Consider the following 23,684-nt stretch of genomic DNA (forward strand, 5'->3'; position numbering starts at 1 on the left):
GCGTGAGTTTCTGTGACGAAATCAGTTGAACTGTTTAACGTTTCATGAGCGCCAGTACTCCGGGTAATTGCAATATACATAAAACCGGGTAAAAGGAATAGTGAACGAAGCCCAAAGTCTTAATTGACAGAAATGCACGAACGTTAAAAAGGAGTTGTGGTCAAACATAAAGTCACTACGACAAAAATGACAGCAGATGTGAACAGTCAATTGAGTAATCTGGTGTTGACAAAAATATACACGGCGGGGCCTTCACAAAGCTAAAATTCATAGAAAAGGGAAGCCACAAAAGATATGGTGCGCGCGATCAAAAAAGCTATACACTTGATGATTGAAAGAATGTGGTATAGTTTGATGAATTCACATTCACATTATTCCGTACAAACGGCCGAAACCGGTCCGCTTGTACGCTTTACTGCGAATTAATATCTCCACAATATCAATGATTAACTTGGGGCATTACCATATTCAAAATGATAACGCGCCTCTGCACATAGCCAAAAACTTTCAATTCCAATTTGACGAGCACCGGAATATCATTAAACATATTCCCTGGCCAGCCCAATTGCCGGATCTCAACATAATTGAATCGTTATGGGGAGTTTTAGAGGAGAACGGAGAAGGAGCAGGAGAATCTCCACCTAAGAAAATCATCGAAGCCATTAGCGGATGAGTACACGAATGAGTGCAACATTCCCTTGGAGACTATTGAGGCGCTCCGTGAATTTATTCCACGAGAAATCAGCATCAGCATCAGCATCAGCATCAATAAATGAATATTGTGCAGATATCTGAATATCATGTTATTTCATCCATTCATTCCCTATATATGATTTATTTTAAAAAACAAACAATTTCATTTCTTTATATAATTAATAATATAAAACATATTTAAATAGTGAATTTTTAATTAACATTGAAACAATTTTTCTAGATATACTTGCGTATGTATCATCACACTTTTTTTGCATTCTTCCCTACTATCAATATTTACGTATGCATGCCGGTTTCATATCTTTTCTTTTCATTTTTCTTTCTTTTTTTTTTTTGTTTTTGTGTGTAAGCAAAAACGGAAAAGTTTTTTTTCTTATTACTTTACTTAATTCAAAAAGAACAAAAATTTATTCATTCAGTTTTCGCCGCTGTTACCGTGTTATTCGCAACCAACTCATACTCACCTATCTGCTCCTCTTCAAGAGCAAGTGAAACGCTTTTAATTTAACTGTCGTATAATTGTAGATCAGAAATAAACAAAAGTAAACACAGTTGATTAGTTGTCATAAACTGTTAAAGGTGAACATTTACGTTATTTATTTTTAGTTTTTTTCTTTTTTTTTGCCATTATTTTTGCTTTTGAAGAAAGTATATAGTTATTTTTCGATAGGTTTAAGAGCATGCCGACGCAAATATAAACCGAAACAAGAAACATATGATAAAAGCCAAGAATTTACTTTAGTTTGTGACTACGATCTTTTTTTTCTTTTTTTTTTCTTTTTTTCGGTTTATTTTGCTTTTTGATGAACTATATTTTTTTTATTTTTTTTTTTTTTTTTTTAGAAAATATATCGGAAATAAATAAATCGATGAAAGAAAAAAAAAAAAACAAGCAAGTTAGCGTAAAATGTAAAAACGACTCATACGAAAATAACTTTTTTTTTTTATCTACGGTAAAGTGAAGCATTGATTCACCCATGTAAATAGTTCGAGATCATTTAATATGTGTAATCGATCCGTGAAATAATGAAATGAATTGAAAAATAATTCACTATATATTGAGAGAAAACATTAATTTGTAACATATAAAAAAATGTAAGAAGAAAATATGATAAAAAATATGAAATAAATTTTCCACTTAAACAATATAATAATAATAATAATAACAATAATAATAATACGTGAAACAACAGTAATAAAATTAAATACACTTTAGAAAAGAAAAAAAAAAAAAAAAATACATAAATGAAAATTAATATTTGAATATATTAAGAAAATCAATTTTTATATATTAAAATAAATTGATAAAATTCTGCATTTGACAATTGAGTGCCAAAGACTTGAAATGACTTGAAAATCTCGATTGATTGAAAATTCTTGCATCTCCTTTGAGTTTCCGGTTTACATTCCGGTTACATATTAAATCATTTACTCTTAGACGGTAATAGCGATGGATAAATGAACAAAGACTGTAATTAATTATATTTTCAATAATAAATTTTTGCAAGACAGGCTCCAACTGAGTTTAAAAGCAAACAGACGGAAGGTCAAACAAGATTAATAATATCCAATTGGAATCTTTGAACAGCTAGAAAAATTCAAATTTGAGTGAAGGAAATTTGTAATACTCTTATACCCTACACGAGCTGTGATACAAGGGTATATTACGCTTCTTGTGTGAATTTATGCAACGCCGAGACAGGACCTCCATCTGTTGTTTTGTCATTTGTTTAATCTATAGGCCGCAATTCTTGAGTTCGTGATTGATAAAATTTCATACAGTTACATGCTCTGACTGAAGGATGAACGGTATTGAAGAAAATGATTCGGATCGGACTAACTTTTCGATCACTTCCCATATCACGAATTATTTTGCAAAGCTGATCTATAGATAATTGTAGGATGGTGTAGAGTATTTAATTATGGACCGTGGCATGGTATTAGATTATTTTATAATAACATGCAATATAATGTACGGCGTGCTATTCGCACGTGAAAAAAATGAAAAAATTATTCTTGCTTTACATTGAATATAACAAAACACTATTTGATATGAGATAGAAGTGCTTTCATAGCATTTAAGAAAGATTGATTTAAATTTAATGAATCTAATGTTAAAAAAAAGCACAATTTCTTGGTAAATATTTAAATAAACTTTTTAATCTAAGCAACGCATTCAAAAGATAATTTTTAAGTAACGTAAAGTAACTTCAAGTAATATATATATTATATGTGCAGCAGTTAGAGTTCTATTATAGATAATAGAATACATTTTCAACAATTTTAAGCGTCTCAGTACAAGCCACTTTAAAGCTATCAACGTTAAAAAAACTTAAGCGAAACGTTATCGTTAGAGCAAATAAAAAATTTAAATAAATACAATGTGTAAAAATTCTGTGTAAAACTGATTAGATATACATATGTAACAAATCTCACCTTTACAAAATATTGCAAATGAAAATAAGAGAAAAAATGATATAAAACCGATTCATAAACAGACAAAACAATTCGATTACATCTTACTCAACTGTGCGCACGCACGTTATCCTTTTCAACTTGAACTCATTCTCGTCAAATTTAAGACAAATTTTGCTGCATACATAAGGAAAATGCAATTCATTCACATATCTGGCTAGTATGAGAGAGTTCTTAACAGAATTTATAAACCAAATTTTAATGGATTGTTTACAGGATAAATTTCGGCTTTGTACAAGAGATGCTTGAAGGAGATTTTGTGCAAACATTTGTAAATTAACATGCAAACTTAATGCTAATATAGACTTATTATTGTGTGTGTTACAAGATCCGTTCAATTGTATTTTTGCCGAAAGACGCACGAATGGGGTAAGATGATCGCTCATACTTCAGTACTGTAATGTGCTTATAAAAATGTAAAAATCTAAACAAAGCCGACATATTCAATTAACTAATTAAGTAAAAACATTGCCCATAATTAAATAACCTTTTCAAAGTGTTGCCTAATATGGGATATGATCGAAAAAATGATCGGGATATGAGTAATTTTCAATAGGATTTGTCCCTGTACCGAAGCATGTCAATGTAACGATTTTCATCCAAGTAAGGTAGGCAGCCGGACAGATTTACTAAACTTAATAATTCTTAATCGATCGGTATAATAAAAGATAGATTTATCGCAAGTTCTTCTGGTCGTTGCAGACGTCCGCGCAAGCTTAATATACCCATTTATCACGCGAGTGATGCAGGCGATACTAAGTAAACATTTAATATATTTTTTACAAAACAAAAAACAATCGTTATCGCTTAACTTCTAGATTTCTATTCTTATATAATCAAAATGTTTCTGTCGAGCTGTTTCTAACTTGAAACTTATTCTTAACAATGCTTCAAAATGTTTCATATTAAGCACAAAATTTTTACATACTCTTACCTACATATTAATTGTGAAAAAATCTATTCACTTTAAGTTACTGTCAATTGCGTAGAGATCGCAGAAAACTATATATCATTTCCAAAAGTTAGCTCGTACGTGGTCCAGTATTTATATTTTGAGCATAGTAATGCAATAAAGAATCATTTCTCTTCTAAAAATTGCTTTATTGTTTTTTAAAAAGGTTCCTCTCTTTATAGTCCATACACTTTTGCATACCTGCGAACCATTTTCCATTTCTGCCGACGACGAAAATCGTTATGCACGCAATTAATAACTGCACGACGCATAATCCACTAATTCGATTTGTTCAGTGCATAAATACTCGATTATGAGTGGGATATGCATGCGAGTTCGCATTGTCAAGCAAAAGGATGATTCGATGCCGTTTTTTTGTTTTCCTTATCGCCCCAAAGATCCTTGATAGACAATCGGTAATATATCGTTCAGAATTGATCATTTTACGTTCCTCTAAACGTACAGCTGCTACGTGAGTAGTTTTCCGTAACAAATGCTTCGGACACCAAGCACCTTTGCAGGATATGATTCATCTTGAAATATCGATAGCGTGCATTATCTGTTACGATCTTACGTCTTATGAAACATCGCTACTATATTCTTTAAGCGGACAGGTCGAACGAGTGCCTAAGGCTGCCTCAAATTTCCAATAACAATGTTTTCTGGCATAACAACTGATTTCGAACGACTTGCGAATGGCGGTCGCGATAAAATTCGTCTTCGCGTTGTTAAAGCATGTGACTTCGTCACCAAAACTGAAAGTAATTCGATCGATGCATTCTTGCTAATCTTAAAAGCCTGCAAGAGTGTTGGCCATTCGATCGATGCGGTATATATTAACCAAAATTTTTCCTTCATTTTCTACGTCATTTTATCATATTTTTGGCAAGATGACGATATCGTATCGAGAGAACTTATATTAGTTTAGCAGCGATCCACCCATTGATCAATTTTCGCACTTCTTCAATTTTGCGGATCCACATACCAGCCAAGCCATGCTGAACCAATTTGAACAAGTGCTAATCAGAAGGCATCATGTATGGTTAGCGTGCTGGTGTGGGCAGAACTTTTCATTCGAACTGCAACAGTGTATCCCTGGGCAACTCTTGCACCAAACAGGCAAAATGACATTTTCAGTCAATTTGCGCAACAGACATTTTTCTTGCTTTTGAATCTTTCCCATCGCATGTAGAGGTCTAGAAACAATTGCTTCATCAACTAATACAGTGGCTTTCATTCATTATTTTCACACTTTTTTGGTCCTCCAGGCCTTTCGAATTCAACTTTTGTATACCCCCTGTTGTTTACATCCCATCTGTTTATCATTTTTACCTGTAGAAGTAACTGTCGCCAATTTTTGCAACCTCCTAACATCGCACGAAAATGTGCACGAGTTCATCCCATTTTGCGCTGAAGCAGAATTTGCAACTCATTGTAAACAACACAAAGCATGCGCAAATGAGAAAGTGTCCCGAAAAGGGGTCATGGTGAAAAAGCTGAACTCCGCAATGCAAACGTTGGTTGGCAGTAGACAATATTTATTATTATTATTAATTTCGCCAGAGAAATAAATTCTAAGACTAAAATCTTAAAAGCACTAGCATCTAAGGCTATCGGCTTTTATTAAAAACTCTACCGCACTTGAGATTCGAACCCACGACCATTGAGTTGATAGTCAAGATTCCTCGCCTTCGGCCACTCAGGCGGATTTGACAACATTTAATATGGCCAATGCTCAAAATATGAATGGTGGGTGCCCTTGTCGAAGAATAATAAAAGTTTAATTAAAAATGATAAAATTATTTATTTAGTCAACCCACAAATAGCCCACCCTTTATGCCCACCATGTTACCTTTTTATACCCATTGTCGAAGAACGACGGACGTATCAATTTTTCAACACAAGCATATATATATTCTTGATCAGCATCAAATTCGAAATCGTCTAAACCGTTTGTTTGTGTTAAATGCTCTCCTCGCCGCAAAAAGGAAGCTAGCTACTGAAAACTTGATCAAAACATTGGAAGTTCTTGCACGCAGACTGGCTTAGGAATCGGTGCTAAAACGGTGCCTATGGTAGAATATAATCTGAGACCACCTCCGTTTTTAAAAATAAAAAAAAATTATTTTTATTTTTGCTCGTCATACTTATAAACCATGACAGATACAACGATAAAAATTTCTACGTATATTCCGTGGGTGTTCTTATAACATCGGTGCACAAATTCAATAAATATCGCCCGCGCCCAATCAAAATCACATAATATTATTATTATTATTAATATTATTATTATTATTATTATTAATTTCGCCAGAGAAATCAATTCTAAGACTAAACTCTTAAAGCGCTAACATCTAAGGCTTTCGGCTTTATGAAAAATTCTACGGCAGTTGAGATTTGAACCCACGACCATTGAGTTGCTGGTCGAGACTCTTGCCTAATCGGCCACTCAGACGGATATTAAAATTTCATTCTCTTCTTAAAACGTTTGCAGCACCCAGAAGCCCAATAGAGATTACAAATCATTGATTCGTATCGAATCTGAACCGTTCCAGACATGTTTGTCAGTCTATCCGGCTCTCTGTTAATTGCTATGGTAGACGTACTCACGGTAACAAAAACGGAGATATCTACTTCGAATTTGGCAAAAGCCAAATTAAAACTCGTTGCATATAGGTTAATATCAAAAATGGGCGAAATCAGTAAAAGGCGGCGCCCATAGTACAACGTAAGTTAAGAAAATCTCGGCATTCTGCGTGTTTTCACCCCATTGTCCGCATAAAATGCAACCGGCTTACGATCAAAATTTCCCCGTTTCTTCTGCAAGAATGGCAAAATTTCAGTCACGCCTAATACCTAATATTATAGAATATTGGCAATTGGCAATATCAAAATTTTACTTATAATTGAGAGAGACAACAATATCCCCTGACTAATGCCATCTTTTGTCTGAATGCAATATTTATAGATATATATGCTTCTGTGTAGATCTTTGCAAAGTACATTCAGTCATTTGTAATCGAAGGTGATTTTAACTTTTCTATTTAGATATTTCGTAATTCCGATTGCGAAAGATCTTGTAAAACAGGTGGGGCTTGATTTTGTAAAACCTTACGCTGGCGTAAATGATAGTTTTAAAAAATGAAATTTAGAAGAAAATGCATTTCAGTCAAACATTTGAGATGCAAAAGAATCCAAGTAAAGAATTTTCTTTTTTAATACGACCAATCACTCAGGGGATGCCTCTCGTGTGCCTCACACGAAATCGAAATCGGCGGGTGTCCCCAATTATTAAGTGTTACGCCTTTACCGACTGAACACTGACCGAAATCCGAGTCTGAGGCACTTAAGGCTTGAACACACGCGGACACTGACTTTGGTAGTCGCAATCTTTACCTAGTAGGCTACTCATGCGAATTTTGACAAAAAGTCAGTTAAAATAAAAAAAATAACAAATGCATTGTCTTCTTATTAAAGTAAATTTCAGATATAACAGATTTTCTTTTTATATATGATTTTCAATAAAATATATATTTAACATTCACTTGTTAATTGACAGAACAAGGCGTGAATATATAAATTGAAAATATAAATAAAATCAACAAAACAACAAAAATTAAATATATAAAAACGGAAATCTATCTGTAGATACTAGACTGAGAACCGAATCGAAGGCGAAATCGAGTGAAAAAAATATTATTTTGTTTAAGCACTTATCGCGAAAACTTGAAAAAAAAAACAGGCTTACCAAACTAACGGCGAGTTATGGCAGAACTTCCGTCCACTACGATAACAGCAACAATAACAAATCACAACGATAGTGAACGCATTGAATTCAGTTTATTTCAGAATTATTCAGTCCTAATCAATAAATTGGAGCAATTAGCTTTGGGAGTCGACGTCACCCTGACCAATATATCGTTGGATTATAAACAAGATACATCGTTTACTCATGACGATGAAACGATAGCTGACAGTTCCGGATCACAACTTTACCCGCAGACACATGTAACTCACACTTACGTAGATGAAGTAGAATATTCACGCGTTGTCAGCGACATATGGGTAGGAGTTATATTAACTTTGCTAATAGTATCGGTCATATTCCTGATATGCGCCGGATTTCTCTATCATAAATTTCAAAAATGGAAAAATTCATGTGAGTAACGTTTTCGTTTTCTTTTTTTTTTTTTTTTTTTTCTGAAATATATGCGTAAAATGATAGACGTATGAAATAAGTGTGAATATGTAGCGGAAAAATTAAAAGAAAGAAAAACAAAAAAAAAAAAATGATGGAAGTGTTTATAGCCAATTTTGGCAGATTGTTTCAAATATTAATAATTAGCTCATGGTAAGAGGGTTTGTAAAAGTGCTATAATAACCATATCTTACATTCCACTCCTATAGCGCATACGTATAGGGATGAATCTAATTTATATATATATATATATATATATATATATATATAAATTCTTAATTAAAAGTGTGCAATATATATTAGTAAGTAAAACAAACAATGATTTAATGGCAAATTGTACCTTGACGCCTGGAAAGCGTACCTTAAACAATATCACGCGCATATATCATGCGCAAGCATTAAAATCGAATATTAAACAAGGAAGAACACTTTAATTCGGTACCGTCCACCATTAAATACCCCACTAACTATGTCGCTAACAGTTTTTCCAAATAAGACGTTATAGGAAAACTAGTCCAAAAAGTTAACCATTCAAAACCATTTTTAATAGTGTTAGGCCCCGTCTGTTCAATAAATTTCATTAAAATATGTCAGAAAATGCGACCTCTAGGTTGAATATACGAAAAAAGACGAACAGACAAGTTTTAGTAATTCTGAATCGATCGGTATAATAAAAGATCTCAGGTGCATTGAATGTTTCAGCAAGAACGCAATATACCCATGGACCGCAAGTTGCGTAGGATATAAAATTTCTGCCTGATTTGAATACAGCCTCTTTGTTGCCATGGCTGTGACACAAGCATCTTTTAGATTTGACAAACGCCTCCATACGTATCGAGAATCGCTTTAAAGGTGTATACATGCAAATATATGTACAATAAATTACGATACGACATACGTCATATATCGAACCATCTAAGCTTCATTTTACTCTCAAATATTACAAGTTAATGTATAGCATATAAAAATTCGACTCAAACCGAAGGTACACCTACATCGCTTATGATGCAGGATATGTTAAGATACACTCACCTCTTCCTGTACCAACAACTTTTTCTGTCCGTCTGACCGCTGATGTCTGCCCATGCTTTTTTGTATTCAATGGTTCTGATCGGTCCCAACCTCCGAACACTCCTCATACATCGGCCCACTTTGAACTTGTAATTTCCAAAATTTCTTGATAAAAATCGCTAGATAATAGCATTTTGACATTCTAAATTGATGTGGAAAATATAGGTTGGCTGAGGCAATTGTTTGAGTCCCCTATCATATAACCTATCCAACGAAAAGCGAATGTTTATATGTTTAAACAATCTAATCTTCAATATTTCATAGTGAAAATTGGTTCATAAAGAAATCAACCTTACCAAAGTTGGACCACGTTGGTCCATTTTTTGGATATCACCCCATGCAAACCCTTATATAACAAAAAGGCATAAATTCATTCATGACAGCAATTTGATAAAAAAATCAAGTGAACAAAATTTGAATCACATTGGAGTATTGCGTGGACTTGACTCGATATAAGATTTCTCACTTTAGAAAAAGGTTTGATTCTCAATATTTTATGATGAAAATAAATCCATGGATTAATTCATGAACGATATGGCATTTGGATCGCATAGCTCAATTTTTTAAGAGTCCAACATATACAGAGGTTATCATGAAACGCAAGCGCTTATATGGAGAGATATGTCTAACTTTTTGTTTTTTATGACCGAAACTGAAACTGCGTAATATTTTTGAGAAGTAAATCAAGTTTGCTAAATTTGGATCACGCCATGTGATGTTTTGGTCACCCTTCACCCTATCTGGGCTTCTATGGGCAGTATGGGGTTGCATGAAAATAATGTGCATCTGTTGCATTATCACCTAAACGAGTGAATAACCGTATTAGGGAAAGTGATGATGTAAGGTATGCCCAGCTTGCCCATTATGTTCTTACCTGTTTTTTATTTATTTTTTTTTTTTTTATGTTGTTTTTGTTTTTGTAAATTTAAATTAAAACATGTTTAGGGTATAGATTGTACTTTAATCATTTACAATAATATGTGTGTAAATGATTGTTGATGTGCGGAAAGCAATTAAGTCTAAAGAATGTTAAGTTTATTTAAAAACTTTTCACATTTTGTTGTCAACTGTTTATTGGATAATCAATGAAAAAAATCTCTTCTAAATTTTCCAATAATTCATTTAAACACAATTATTATATTTTTAATTTTGACTTGAAGACTTCATAAGCAACTAAGTAAATATTCAAAATTTATTTCATTGAAATGTTCTTAACAATATTTTCGAGGTTTAAACGTTTTATTTAAGTTAAACAACTACTACGTTCAAACAGTTAAAATGTATAAAATTTTAGCGCAATTCTCTCAATACTTTCCAAAGGAAAGACATTATGTGGCAACAAAGTCTTATTTTGAGTATTTATGATGAAAGTGGGTAAATAATAATGATAAAGTTTTTGACAAAGAGATTAATTTTTAATACAATTTAAAGTCAGCCAATCCACTGTATGGGTGTTCTCCCATACGTGCTTTTAGCTGGAAAAATATATATAATTTTTTTGATCGTCTCAAGTGTGATAGAATTTCCAATACAGGCGTGCATATGATCAAATTTATCGGGCGGCCTTTAAATCCAATAAATAAATAAATAAATAAACATATAATTTTTGGTATTTTACTAAAAGTTTAAAAAGTTGAAAAGATTTGCAAAGCTTTGTGTCGTATTGAATGATCCCCTTTTACCCGAGTGATTGTAATGATTTTATTTGCTTCTTTTTTTTTTTTTTTTGTTCCGTAACGCTTAACAGCCTTGTTTTACAAAAAAAAAAAAAATTGCTCACTCATTCTTACCCTTTTCGATGCGATGCCAAAAAACTATAACCTTATCTTCCCTGTTGAATGAATAGTGATCGATCACAACGCCAGAATACTCTATCCATTTAACTTCACATTACTTGATCATGTAAACATTCGCACACAAGTTAATTGCAATATTTTTTCTATGAATTCATATTAAAAGTACAATAAAAGTAACGCTAAGCACTTGTATGTCCTGTAGATGGCTGCTATTTATTAGGTAAATAATGCGTCAGTTAATCCCTTTATACTGTCTTCATTAGCTTCAATATACCTTCTGAAATCTGGTATATCTTCAATATATGAAATCTGTTAAGACACTGATCTTCTGCCAATACATTTTCTTCTTACACATTCAATTATTTTTGTTGTTGTTTGAATACCATTAGAAAACTAAAAATAAGCCCGATTTTGCTGCTTTCGACTTTCTGACATAGCTGATAATCCACCATACAAAATCTATCCCGTCGAATCGTACAAATCTTTATAATAACAAGCCTTGCTTAACCTCAGGCCTAACTGTTAAATTACATAATGAAAATGCGGCTCAACTGCCCGCTTGGCTGTGAAAGAATGCTATTAAATCCATTTGTTGGGCGAAAGAATGCAATGACTTTCCAAAACAATCTGATTTATAAAATATTTAATATACACCAGAGCGCTCTCGTAAAGGTACAAAATAGATTCCAAAACAATATTCATACTACTTTTCTACTGGCTATTAAAAGCGAATAAGCTTACAAACGTTTCTATATTTATGAAAAAAAAAAAAAAAAAAAAAAAAAAAAAAAAAACAACAACAAAAGGAATCACGTAAATGAATAATACGGAAAAATGTGCACACGTATAGCGCACAGATGAAATGAACGAAAATGCCACAAACCGATTGTATAAACTGCATATAAGCGCAGGCAAAAAGAGACTGAAAGAAAAAAATTGTGAAACAAAGGCAACAAAAAGCACATAATAAGATAACAATCCGTGGAGAATGAAACATGATAGTAATAAGACTACAATAACTACAACATCAAGCTCTTCTCATACGCTATACGCTAGGTAACGGTTCAAATATTAAGCGCCATAACAATAGAGCAAATTTATGTTTAAACGTAAAAGAGCTGAAAAGTCATTGGATTGAATCAAAAGCGAAAAACTTCTAAGAAACTATAAATACTTACATACATACACATACACATACATATATATATATATATGCAACTAAAATGCCCCCTTCCATCTTCATTTAACGTTTTGTTGATACATTTTCAAATGATCACGTGGCATTCACGGCGTATGCTTGCTTTATAGCTTTTTCCCGTGACGTAATGTACGATATTTAATGGTGGCCGTCGCCCACTATAGTGCTTTTAATTGCTTTATATTTCAGAATGCGGATGAATTATATTTATTCTTACCGGGGAGTATTAATTGATATTAGGGCGATATTTTTTAGAGCTTTTGGTTTTGCATCTATTTAGAAAATCATTTATGACAAAACGCATTGACAGCCCAATGACAATAGACGGGAAGTTGATATTATTTCGAAAAAGACGCGAAAATTTCATCTTATTTTCATCAATAACTTTATATCCCTTGGAAATATAATAAATAATGCGATCCAAATTTTCGATCCAACAATTATCGTGAACCGTTTACTATTCTAAGCGCATCTCCTGCTGAGTAATAATAATATTTCGATCTACTTTTGAAGACAATTTTTTGAACTACCTTCCTCATAAGGGCTCTAGAGCGAGATAAACAATTAAAATACAAAAAAAAATCAATTTTTTTAATATTATACAAAAAAAAATCAATTTTTTTAATATTTTTTGCTAAATGTTAATCAATATTAAAAATTTGACCCAAAATGGCATTTGTTACCTATACTACTCTATGAGTTCTAAGCTAAGGGAATTATTTATAAGTCAATAAAGTAAAATTTCCAGTACTTTATGATCAAAATAAGTGAAATATGAAATGATATTTGAAACGAAACTTTTGCTAATTACGGCTCTCATATAAGGTCGCACTTGAAAAGTATGCGTTTACATGGAAACTGTAAGACTGTAAGTCTTGATATAATTTTACGAAGTTAAGTTAAGAATTGTAAAAGACAATGTAGTCTAGGGTATTTGATGTCGGCCTTGCCCAACTATAACATTTTATAATAGACGAGCAGATATGCTTAAATCGATGCAGAGAATGAATTATACCCGTGCGTAGTCTGGTAGGTAAGAATCACGATTACCAAGTTAATGTTCGCAGCTTCAAGTCCCGATTGTGCCAGATGTGGCTTTAATCACAGCTACAGTGGATTGCTCAATCGTTGACGAAATAACACTTACCGATTACGCATACACCCATTAGACTTCACGTCACCACTTGGTATCACATTCGCTTTTCTCGCTTCTTTCTAATAGCCATAGCATTACACGAAAAGGGGTTGCTTCTCCCGAAGAACTCATCCGAAGAGAGTGAGTCTGAATCCGCTTTTCTGAATTCCGAGTGACACCATAACAGCTTGGTCTATCCCAAAACTTTCGGTATGTTGTGCATACATCCGCACATCCCCACAAATTTGACATGTCCCTTATCAACAAGTAGTATGTGATATATATAACGGCTGAATAAATAAAATAAATTTACATAACCTTCTAGACGGGCGTAAAATTTCCGCTAAATAAAAGTTTAATTTTTCCAATTTTAATATAAATTTAAAAGTGTTTTAACATTTTTAAGTATTTGTTGTATTTCTGGAAAGTGTCATCACGGAAATTAAGGAATAAGTTACACCAATATAGTATGTAAATATTTAAATTATTCCATTAAAAAAAATTCTATATTGTAATAAATTCATATTTTGTATTGAATGTGTAGAAAAAAACAAGTCTTAAAAGAATTATTGGAAATTATTAAGTAAATGAGTGTCTTTTAAAAGTTAAGCATAAATACATTATTCCAAAAGTTATACAAAAAAAAAAAAAAAAAAAAAAAAAAAAAAAAAAAAAATACATATTTATATGTGTATTTTTAATTTCATTGTAAACCATCTGAACTACATTTCGTGTAAAAGTATATATATATATATATATATATATGTATATATATAAAAAAAACGCCCTAATGAGTATATATATATATATATGTATGAAACTAAATATAAGTTAACGGTATATAAAGAAAAGTTACAGTAAACCGTAGGAAGTGTTTTTATGGTTTAGCGTTGCGTTGGCTTAGTTTGCGAAACCCACAACCTCAGAGTTGTATAAACTTATCAGATAAGTAAGTTAGGAAGGATATTAAAGGAGGTTTTATATGTTTACAAGTCTTTAAGTCTTTCTTTTTTATTTTTATTATTATTATTTTTTTTTTTTTTTCTTTGTTCCTTAAATTAATTTTATTTTCATTTTTTTCCCTTACGAAAAAATCGACGCTGCTTTTACATGTGCGTGTATAAAAAATAATAATAATATTAATAATATTAATAATAATAATAATTCTGATTCACAAATTTTAAGTTTCATAAAATTAATAAAAGTAAAACCCTGTTGCGAGGCTTTGAACCTTAAAATTTACAATTTTAGAACATTTCTTATGTAAGCATTAATATTACTCTCTTTTCTCTCCTCTCTACAATTTCTATCTCTGCTTATCCTCCTTTTTCTTTTTCCCCTTCTTCGGATTAAATTTAAGCAAAAAGAAGAAGCATTATGCCAGCCCCATGACGAACATCGAACTATTACTCGCCATTTTTATTACTAAATATTATAAATAAATCTCTTGTCCTAGCTATCAAGGAGGTGCGTGCACATTTACTGTGACCGTAAACCTCTTCACAATGTGAATGAATGTATACATTAAACATTTACATAAGCGGCCCGAATTGCAATATTTTTTTTACAAATTTCAAGTCGACGTTAATTAAAATATTATATATAAAATATTATAAAAGCGTTTTGATCTGAATCAATAAGCCCCATGGGCCGATTGCCAGCACAAAGATTAAAATAAATGATCTCCGTAAAATTATATAAATTAACGGGAATAGAAAAACTTTTATGAAACGAAAAATCTGGAGTGTTTTCGAAAAATTCCTTTTGATTTTCCCCAATTATTTTATGAGAGGATACAACACACAACAATTACAATAAGTAAAGTGTAACGTACCATTTTGCGGAGAAAGATGAAAGATGTCTTTCTGCGAATAGCAATTAAAGCAGTATTCAAACATTACTCTTTTGACCTATGACGGTGAAATAGCTAGTGATCTTTCGTTCTTTTTTAACAGTCGTTGGTGTTGGTGTATTTAAATTTATTTTAGATGCATTTTCTTTTTCCATAGTTGTTGTTGTCGTTTGCGGCACATTCTCCACTTGCATCGACACAGTCACGGAGACCTGTTGTATGCCTAGTGAAGTTTTCTGATTAACTACTTTCTGTGGTGAGTTGGGGGAATGTTGATCAATTTTTTGCGTTATTGTTAACGGTGGTAAGACGGCTGCAGCATTATTACCTTTTACACCGGTTGTATCACTTACAATGGGTGGGGAATTTGGTGTACTGGAAGGTTCTGGCTTATTTATAGCATTGTCGCAAATATCTGCATCAGCTTCTATAATCAATGGTTCATCATGTTTCATTTGTGCTTGCAGTTGCGCCTGAAGCTCTTCAATAAGTTTCTTTTGCTTTTCTAATTCTTCATGTAAGGCCTTCGGTTTTGGACCTCTCTTCTTTTTCACTTTCTTAGCCTGACCCTCCTCGATAGTGCAATGTTCCCTTTCAATATGGGCGCGGACATGTACGCGTGACGAGTAAGGTTTCTGGCATATTTCACATTTATAAGGTTTCTCGCCCGTATGGGTGCGCATGTGAACTTTACGATCAATATTGCGCATGAATCGTTTCTCACAACGATCGCATTGATAAGTTTTGCAATCATCGCCCATATGAGAGCGTTTGTGTACGATAAGATTTTGATTGGCTCTAAAACATTTATTGCAAATATCGCAGGCAAACGGTTTTTCGCCTGTGTGTATTCGTACATGAATTTTTAAATCTGAGCTACGTACAAATGCTTTCGGACATTCTGTGCATTGATAGCGACGATCGCCAGCATGATGACGCATATGCAAAGTTAAATCTTGCTTTGTCGACAAACCTAAATTGCAGACCTCGCATTTATACTTTTTATCCACCCGATGACGCATCTTATGCTCATTCAGTCGCATTTTAATCCGAAAACGTTTGGGACATTCGTCGCAAGCAAATGGTTTCTCACCGGTATGCAATCGCTTATGTTCGATAAGACGCGACGATTTATTGAAAGAACGTTCACATTGATCGCAAGGAAAACGTTTTGGTGCACTTTCAGGCGGTACAATCTCATGGGGTAATATATACGTACCAGCAGCAGATTCTTCTCGCGTTCCATCTGTCAACGAGTTATAAATTAGCGTGATCACCTCATTAACCGAACTCGCATCCTCAGTTGCTGCCACATCCTTATCTAATGTTGACTCAGTGGCAGTCGTCGATTTTTTAGTTTCTGTTACCGTTTCAACGTTCTTATCTTTCGCAGTTTCGTCGAACACCTCCGGCTTTGTTTCATTACCTTTCTGCGTCTTATTACTTTTACGTCCTCGTTTAGCGCCAATAGATTTTGGTTTTGCTACTTTTTGATTATCTTCCTCTGTCTCTTCCAATAAACGTCTTAAGGTTTGCTGAAGGTTTTTAGGCTAGAAATCATAAAAAAATTTAAAATTAATTTTAAACGCAATTAAAACAGTTATATTCACCTGTAGAAGAGAATTTTGGATACTCAACTCCATTAAGATATATTTAAAAGTAAAAAAAAAAAAAAAAAGTACACTTTGGATGGCTCTAATAAGTATACCAAATTCTATATTGACAACCCGTAGAATTAATATTTTTTCGACAAAATTTTATTAGGTTTTCTTTTTTCAATATTTTAAGCGTAAAGCAGTTTTGAAATGCAACCTTAACCTCATTAAAAGCCGATAGACGGACCGACATATACGTAAATTCGTAGTAATTATATGCAGTAGTACTCGCTTTCAATTATTATTATTGTGCATATCAAGCCTTTCTTGTTTAGTTTTTGAAAAATTTCACTTTTCGTTCAATGAAATTTTTTCCATTTAAAAAATTCAATTTAAGCCAACGACACTTAAATTAAATAAAAATATATCCATACATTAATATCACAAAATCAATATATATATATATATATATATATATATATATATTATATTATATATATATATTAGAGCTAATCATCATAAATTAATTGTTCGCCTTACATAAAGCATGAGAGAGAGACGCAGACGCGTTTACGAGCCGAATGAAGGCAACAATATATTCACAGTCTTCGGTGATGATAATACGATTTTGTGAAAAAGAGAAAATTATATTAAACACTTGACTTTTATATTAATATCGACGTTAGCAAGATCTTAAGCAGCTCTCGCATATCGCTCGGATCCAATATTTGTTCACACACCTCAACCACGTACGATAGATAGTTATATATGCGTATAGCAAAGATATAGCAAAGATATATTATATATATGGATTATATAAATATATATATACATAGATGTTTATACGTACATGGATCCAAAACTTTGGAACAAATTCGTGCTGCGTTCTCTGTATATTTCAGTAACAACTATGTTTTCATTTAGATAATTGAAATCGAAACAATTGGAAAATAATTATATAATGTCAGATAAATTCTTGCCCTGATACGGCGTAGTATTAATATTAAGTAAATAAATCTAAAATCGATGTTGCAAATAATCAAAATCCTAAAATAAAGTTAAGAGTAGGGCTTAATAAAATAAAACAGTCAATTTTCGTAATCGTTGTTGTTGTAAATAAAAGCGAAAAAAAAATTAAAACTTTAACATTTTCGCCTACGTAACAACAAGTAGAAAAAGTTTAATTCAATGTTCATCGAACAATTTCTCAATTGAAAGTGCGTCGATTTGGAAAGTTTGTAAAGTGAAAAGTTTTCTATGAAGGCAGAGAGGCCTACTACGAGAGCAACATTGTTAAAATCTGTGCGAAAAATTGGAGCAAAAGGAGATAATATCATGCAAACAGCAGCAGAATTGATTGTATTGTGCAAGACGAATAAATATATATACATATATATAAAATTTTATGCAAGACTTTTTTTTTAGAATCAAACTTAATAAGACCTATGAGTTTTATTCAAAAATTCCGGCAAATCAGCTATGGAATATTTTATCATAATCATTAAAACAGCATATAAGTAAGCGTAAGAGGTACTGGTCTTCAGTAGGATAAATAACGCATTGGCTCAATGATCAGCAATGAACAGCATTTCCAGAAGAGTACCATACAAGTTAATGATGATTATGGGAATTGAAAGTTCATGCATAAAAAAAAGACTGATAAAGCGATTCACTTAAAATTTCAATAGAATATGAAATTTGACAGTACAGGGCAGCTTTTGCCCCGCAAAAGGGTGGAAATTTAATTGAAAAGAGCAAAATATACGTAAGAGGAGAAGGAGGAAGAGGAGGAAGGCTGAGTATTTAAAAACATAAAGCATAATTATGGTTTCTACTGTTCGTTTTCTGTGCCATATGCTAATAATTTTAGTATAATTTTTGAGATTTGATATTTCTTTTATTGATCTAATAGTATTTAAAGGGAGTGGTTGGAAAAAGAAAAAGGTAAATTTTTCAGTGAAGCCGATAGCTTTTAGGTGTTAGTGCGCTAAGCCTTTAAGTCTTACAATTTATTTCTGCGGCTAAATTAGTTAAAATAATAGTAATAAAGGATAACAATACCAACAATAATAGTAATAATAATAACAATAATAATAATAATAATATGAAAATATTAGTTCCATAAGAGACGTGCTGCTGGTAAGATTTAACGAACGACTTGTCAAATTTTTACTAAGACTTTCAATGTATTACACGAAACCACGACACATATTTCTGAATCGCATAACTCTTATAGAAAATATTTGGCAATATAAGTAGACTGGCATTAAGAAGAATTTATATATTCTTTATTTCCAGCTAATAAGTTCTCTTGCCATGAGCAGTTAGTATCTTATAGTATTTCATACCATAGTATAAAAAATTGAACTAAAAAAAAAAAAAAAAAAAAATGTTTACAAAGACAAAATATTCTTCGTAGGAAATTTTTCGAAAAACTTTTATAAGAATCTTTGCAAACATTTTAAAAAATTAATGTATTCTTATAAAGTTTATAGGATATAATGAATTCTTACTTCTTTTTTGCCAATCGCAGCCATCTTCGGCTTCATGGGCGCTTTCAACAATTTTCCTCCCTTAGGTGGTCGACCTCGACCTCGACGTTTTGCTAAATTTTTAGACAGTATTGTTTTACTTTTTTCAACATTTTCATTATCTTCCTCTTTTTTTTCAATATGGTCATGTGTCGACGTCTGAATAACTTCAGCGTCCTCCAGCCTAAGATTTGTAATCACTTCGACAGTGTCCATATTTATGTCACCTTCCGTGGGCAACATTACGACTGCATCGGGCAAAATGAATGTTGGTGACTCAACGACTTCTGTTATAATAAAGACTTCCTCCTGCATTTCCATTTTGGGACCAGCCGCAGTAGCAACAGAAGGTGGAGATGGACTATCAAACAGATGATGCTGTTGCCGTAAGTGATTTTCGAGCAAATCCATTTTATCGTATTTACACTCACACGAAATGCAATTCAGCAATAGTTTGCAACGATTTAAAACGCAAATATTACCGCAGGCTTCTAAAGGTTCATTAATTTCGGGCAGGGCGGCAACCCTTTGTCCATTAGTAGGCAAAGGTTCTTTTTTCACATTGGGATTTGTCTTGGAGGCGTGCAAATTACGTGGCGAATTCTCTTTTTCTTGTTCATCACAGTCTAATGTGAAAAGTTGATGGCTTTCGTGTAAATGTCGGCCAAATCTTTCCAAATCCGCATAGGACAATTGACAGGCTTTACAATTAAATATTAACTTTTGCTGTGAACGGTGTAAATATACAAGGCCGCAGGATTCAGTTTCATTGGAACCTGTTGCTAAATCGGGGGTTACGCTGGAAATGGCATTAGTACTTAATCTTTTATGCATTTCATTGTTTTTGTCATCATTATTAACTGTGCTTGTATTTGTATCTGTTGTTTTGACACTGGGGTCTGTTGCCTTATTTTCAGCAATTTTTTTTTCTTCACTTAATTGATTGTCTGTTTTGTTTTGTTCCTTTTGTAGCTGCTTCTCGTTCTCTTCATTTATAAATACATTTGTGTTGGAATCGCTGCGCCTGCTCAGTCTTTTTGTTGGATTTTTTGTGCTTTGTAAAATATTTTTATTTAATATTTCCTCAAAACGTATACGTTGCGCCTCCAATTCAGCTTCTTCATCGCTGCTAATTATCAAAGTAGCCTCATCCTCTTCTAAGACATCACTTTCCGTATCATCTTCCTCATCATCTTCTTCCTCTTCTTCATCCAAATTTTCTACGTCATCATCTTCACCGGTCATTGTCAAGGGAATACTGGGTGCAGCCACCGAACTTTTTTGGCCTTCGGTTATTTCTTTCGCTGCCACTATTTTTAATGCTGGTGTATCTTTAGTTTCCATTTTGATGGGCACATGCTCTAATAAAGTATTGATCATAATTATTTCTTTGCGTTTGTTCAATCTTTAAAATTTTAAATACTAAAGTTAAATGATTATATTTATTAAACGATTTCTTTTGAATTATTCACAAGTTCTGTTTAATTTTTTGATAAATATTTTTTTAATACTCCAATCTTTTCATCAAAACATTCTCTTGCTCTCTCTCTCTCTCTCCCCCTCTCGCTTCTTCCTTTTTTTACACAATTATTAAATCCACTGACGCCGCTTTCTTCTTCTCTACTTTTTTTTTTTGTTATTTGTGTTATATAGAGTTATATAGTATGAGCGCTGCATGTTCCACATACATTTATTTGATTTTATGGCCAACTGTTTGTACGTGCTTACCTTTTCGTTCGTTCCTCTCTCTCTCTCTTTCGCTCTCTCACTCTCTCTCGTTCTCTTTCTCCTATTTCTCCAATTGAATAAGCAAAACCTATTATTGTGTTAAATCTGTTTTTATTCTACACCATGTAAATAGTTACAATTACTTATTTATTCCTTTTCTCTGCTTGCATATTCTGTTTACTATATAATTGCAGAATCTTTATAATACATTCAATCTTTGCGTTTAAATGAAATAGCTTGACATTTTCGATTATTACATAGAGCTGCCTCTCTTTAAATTTGTTATTCAAGTGATCTGGTTAAAATCCACTAAATGTTGGTTTTGTTGATAACGTTAACGACCCTGTCTTAATAACATAATCCACAAGATGAATGACCAAGTCGGAGAGAGCATGTTATGCGAGAAACAAATCAAGTATAAATAATAACATAATATTAAAAACGAGCTAAAAAGATCAGAATTATGTAAAATGAAATGATAGATAGATAAGTTTGATGAATGAGTGAAGATAAGAGCTAAATTTTTTTAACTATTTAAAACATCTTCGTATATACGATTCAAACAATACATGTTTTCTTTTTTAAAATCTTATTAGATAAGAGTATGCTTCCCATAATAAAAATGTGCAACAATACGTATGTGTGACAAATAAGTAATACGCTAGCGTTGGTTGCCTTTTATACACGTCGCTGAAACACGATATTATATTAGATATGTATGTTTCCGCTTTTATAAAGGGAAAAATTGCGCATTGAAGATCCAACGGCAGATATATATTCTTTCGATTAGCATAAAACAATTTGTGTATTACATGCTACTTAGATGTTGTTACAGTGGTCACGATCCACCGTAATAGGAAAAAAAATGGGCTGAAACGTGGCATATATGTTCTCTAAATTTATGATGCCAGATCAAGTTTAAAAATTTGCGGGATAACGTTCCCACAATAGGCAAAAAACTATCATATACAAATTAGAAAAAGTTAAATATCTGAATTTGAAGCCAGCACCTGACGCACCATTAAGGTGTGATCTTCAACTCGTGATACTCAACTTATTTTCCTTGTTTGCTCAGCTTAAAACGTCTTACTCACAATGACAATCTGGTTTCGGAAAGTAGAAATATTAGACAGATCTAAGTTATCCGAACAGGACGCCAAAGACATTTTCGATTACATTTTATTTGAATTTTCCTGGATTATATAATGAGCGAAAAAGTTATTAAAAAATTGAAGTACACATTAACTGTCTCGTATCAAGATTATATTGATTTCGTTGAGTGTGTTCTGAAACACTTTCAATTATTCAAATTGCGTAACTTCTGGTAAGACCTATTGCTAACTTTACAGCATTAGGCTTAGGATGAACGCTTGCTGCTTTCATGCGTGGGCTTATACGGGAGTTTCTTGAAAACTTTCCGACCTAAGTAAGAAATGTACATTTTTCGTACGCCATTCAGTTTTATTCATCAATGTAATCTCCTCGCGGAATCATAAAATCAGCGCAACGGTTCTCTAGCATTTCGGTACCGATTCAATCAAGTGGTTTATCAATACTTCCAAAACAGACTTCAATTTTCCCAATGAGCTCAACTCAGTTGAATAAAATATTTTTCTTTGGAGCATCTTGTGATCTTGAGATTTATTAACAGAGAGCATTAGGTCTGTAACTTTATAATATGAATGAAAAATATTCGACTTGATTTCGATTGAATTAAAAAAAGGAAAGAATACTTTATTTTGCATTCTATTCTAATAATATTATGTGTACAATTTTATTTTCAGATCGCTCCGACGCGACAGACCCGGTAGAGACATGTCGCAATTATCCACCTAACTATGAGATGGAGTCCCTACCTTCTTATACCATAGTGTCCGGCCTACCTACATACGATGACGCCTTGGAACAATTTCGTAAAGCCGGCATAATACTTGCACCTCCGATGCCAATTATTAAAATATTTGAGGCTAAGGATACCAGAAAAATGTATTCAATCGAAAATGGAGTTAACGAAAACGATAACTTGTCAATAACTAATTCAAATGCATGCACATGTACAAATAGTGCCCCAGTAACTCCACCACCAGCGTTGCCATCAAGCTCATCTAATGCGCCATTGATAGAACTTTCACCCGAGCAATTGGCTCAGCTATCACAGAAACGTCTATCATTACAAATTGCTTTCGGTTCACAAATGCATCGCAATTCTCGGCCGCGCATTAATATGCATAATCAATTGCTGCTATCGCGAGCAATTAGTAACGCTGATGCTTTGGAGCAAGGACCACAAATCCATCGTTCATACTCTTCATCATCGTTTTCAACGGCCAATAACAGCAATTAGCTAAAAAATGTTTCCTACATTTTCGAAAAAAAAATATGTTTTTTTTTTTTTTTTTTTTTTTTTTGAAAAAACAAAATTACTAAATATTGCAATAT

The 23,684-nt window shown here is 32.7% G+C and overlaps 2 protein-coding genes across 4 annotated transcripts; one reads left to right on the forward strand and one right to left on the reverse strand.

Annotated features, from left to right (window-relative positions):
• Positions 1 to 1,113: 1,113 nt before the first annotated feature.
• LOC119644420 lies at positions 1,114 to 23,627 on the forward strand. 3 transcript variants are annotated; one of them, XM_038043968.1, is made up of 3 exons: positions 1,114 to 1,293; positions 7,701 to 8,300; positions 23,030 to 23,627. In XM_038043968.1, the coding sequence occupies exons 2-3, from the start codon at positions 7,907 to 7,909 to the stop codon at positions 23,587 to 23,589; spliced, it is 954 nt and encodes a 317-aa protein (XP_037899896.1). In that variant the 5' UTR covers positions 1,114 to 1,293; positions 7,701 to 7,906; the 3' UTR covers positions 23,590 to 23,627. The 3 variants fall into 3 exon arrangements, with proteins under 3 accessions (XP_037899896.1, XP_037899894.1, XP_037899895.1); XM_038043966.1 differs by lacking the exon at positions 1,114 to 1,293 and adding an exon at positions 1,597 to 1,809 and having other exon boundaries at positions 7,619 to 8,300; XM_038043967.1 differs by lacking the exon at positions 1,114 to 1,293 and adding an exon at positions 1,597 to 1,809.
• On the reverse strand, positions 14,343 to 20,986 carry LOC119644422. Its single transcript, XM_038043969.1, has 2 exons — positions 19,500 to 20,986; positions 14,343 to 16,941 (listed from the first exon to the last, which is right to left on the reverse strand). Exons 1-2 carry the CDS (start codon positions 20,895 to 20,897, stop codon positions 15,430 to 15,432), a joined length of 2,910 nt encoding a protein of 969 aa, XP_037899897.1. The 5' UTR covers positions 20,898 to 20,986; the 3' UTR covers positions 14,343 to 15,429.
• Positions 23,628 to 23,684: the final 57 nt, after the last annotated feature.

This window comes from Glossina fuscipes, unplaced genomic scaffold (assembly GCF_014805625.2).
Source record: "Glossina fuscipes isolate IAEA_lab_2018 unplaced genomic scaffold, Yale_Gfus_2 116783, whole genome shotgun sequence".
Lineage (NCBI taxonomy): Eukaryota > Metazoa > Arthropoda > Insecta > Diptera > Glossinidae > Glossina > Glossina fuscipes.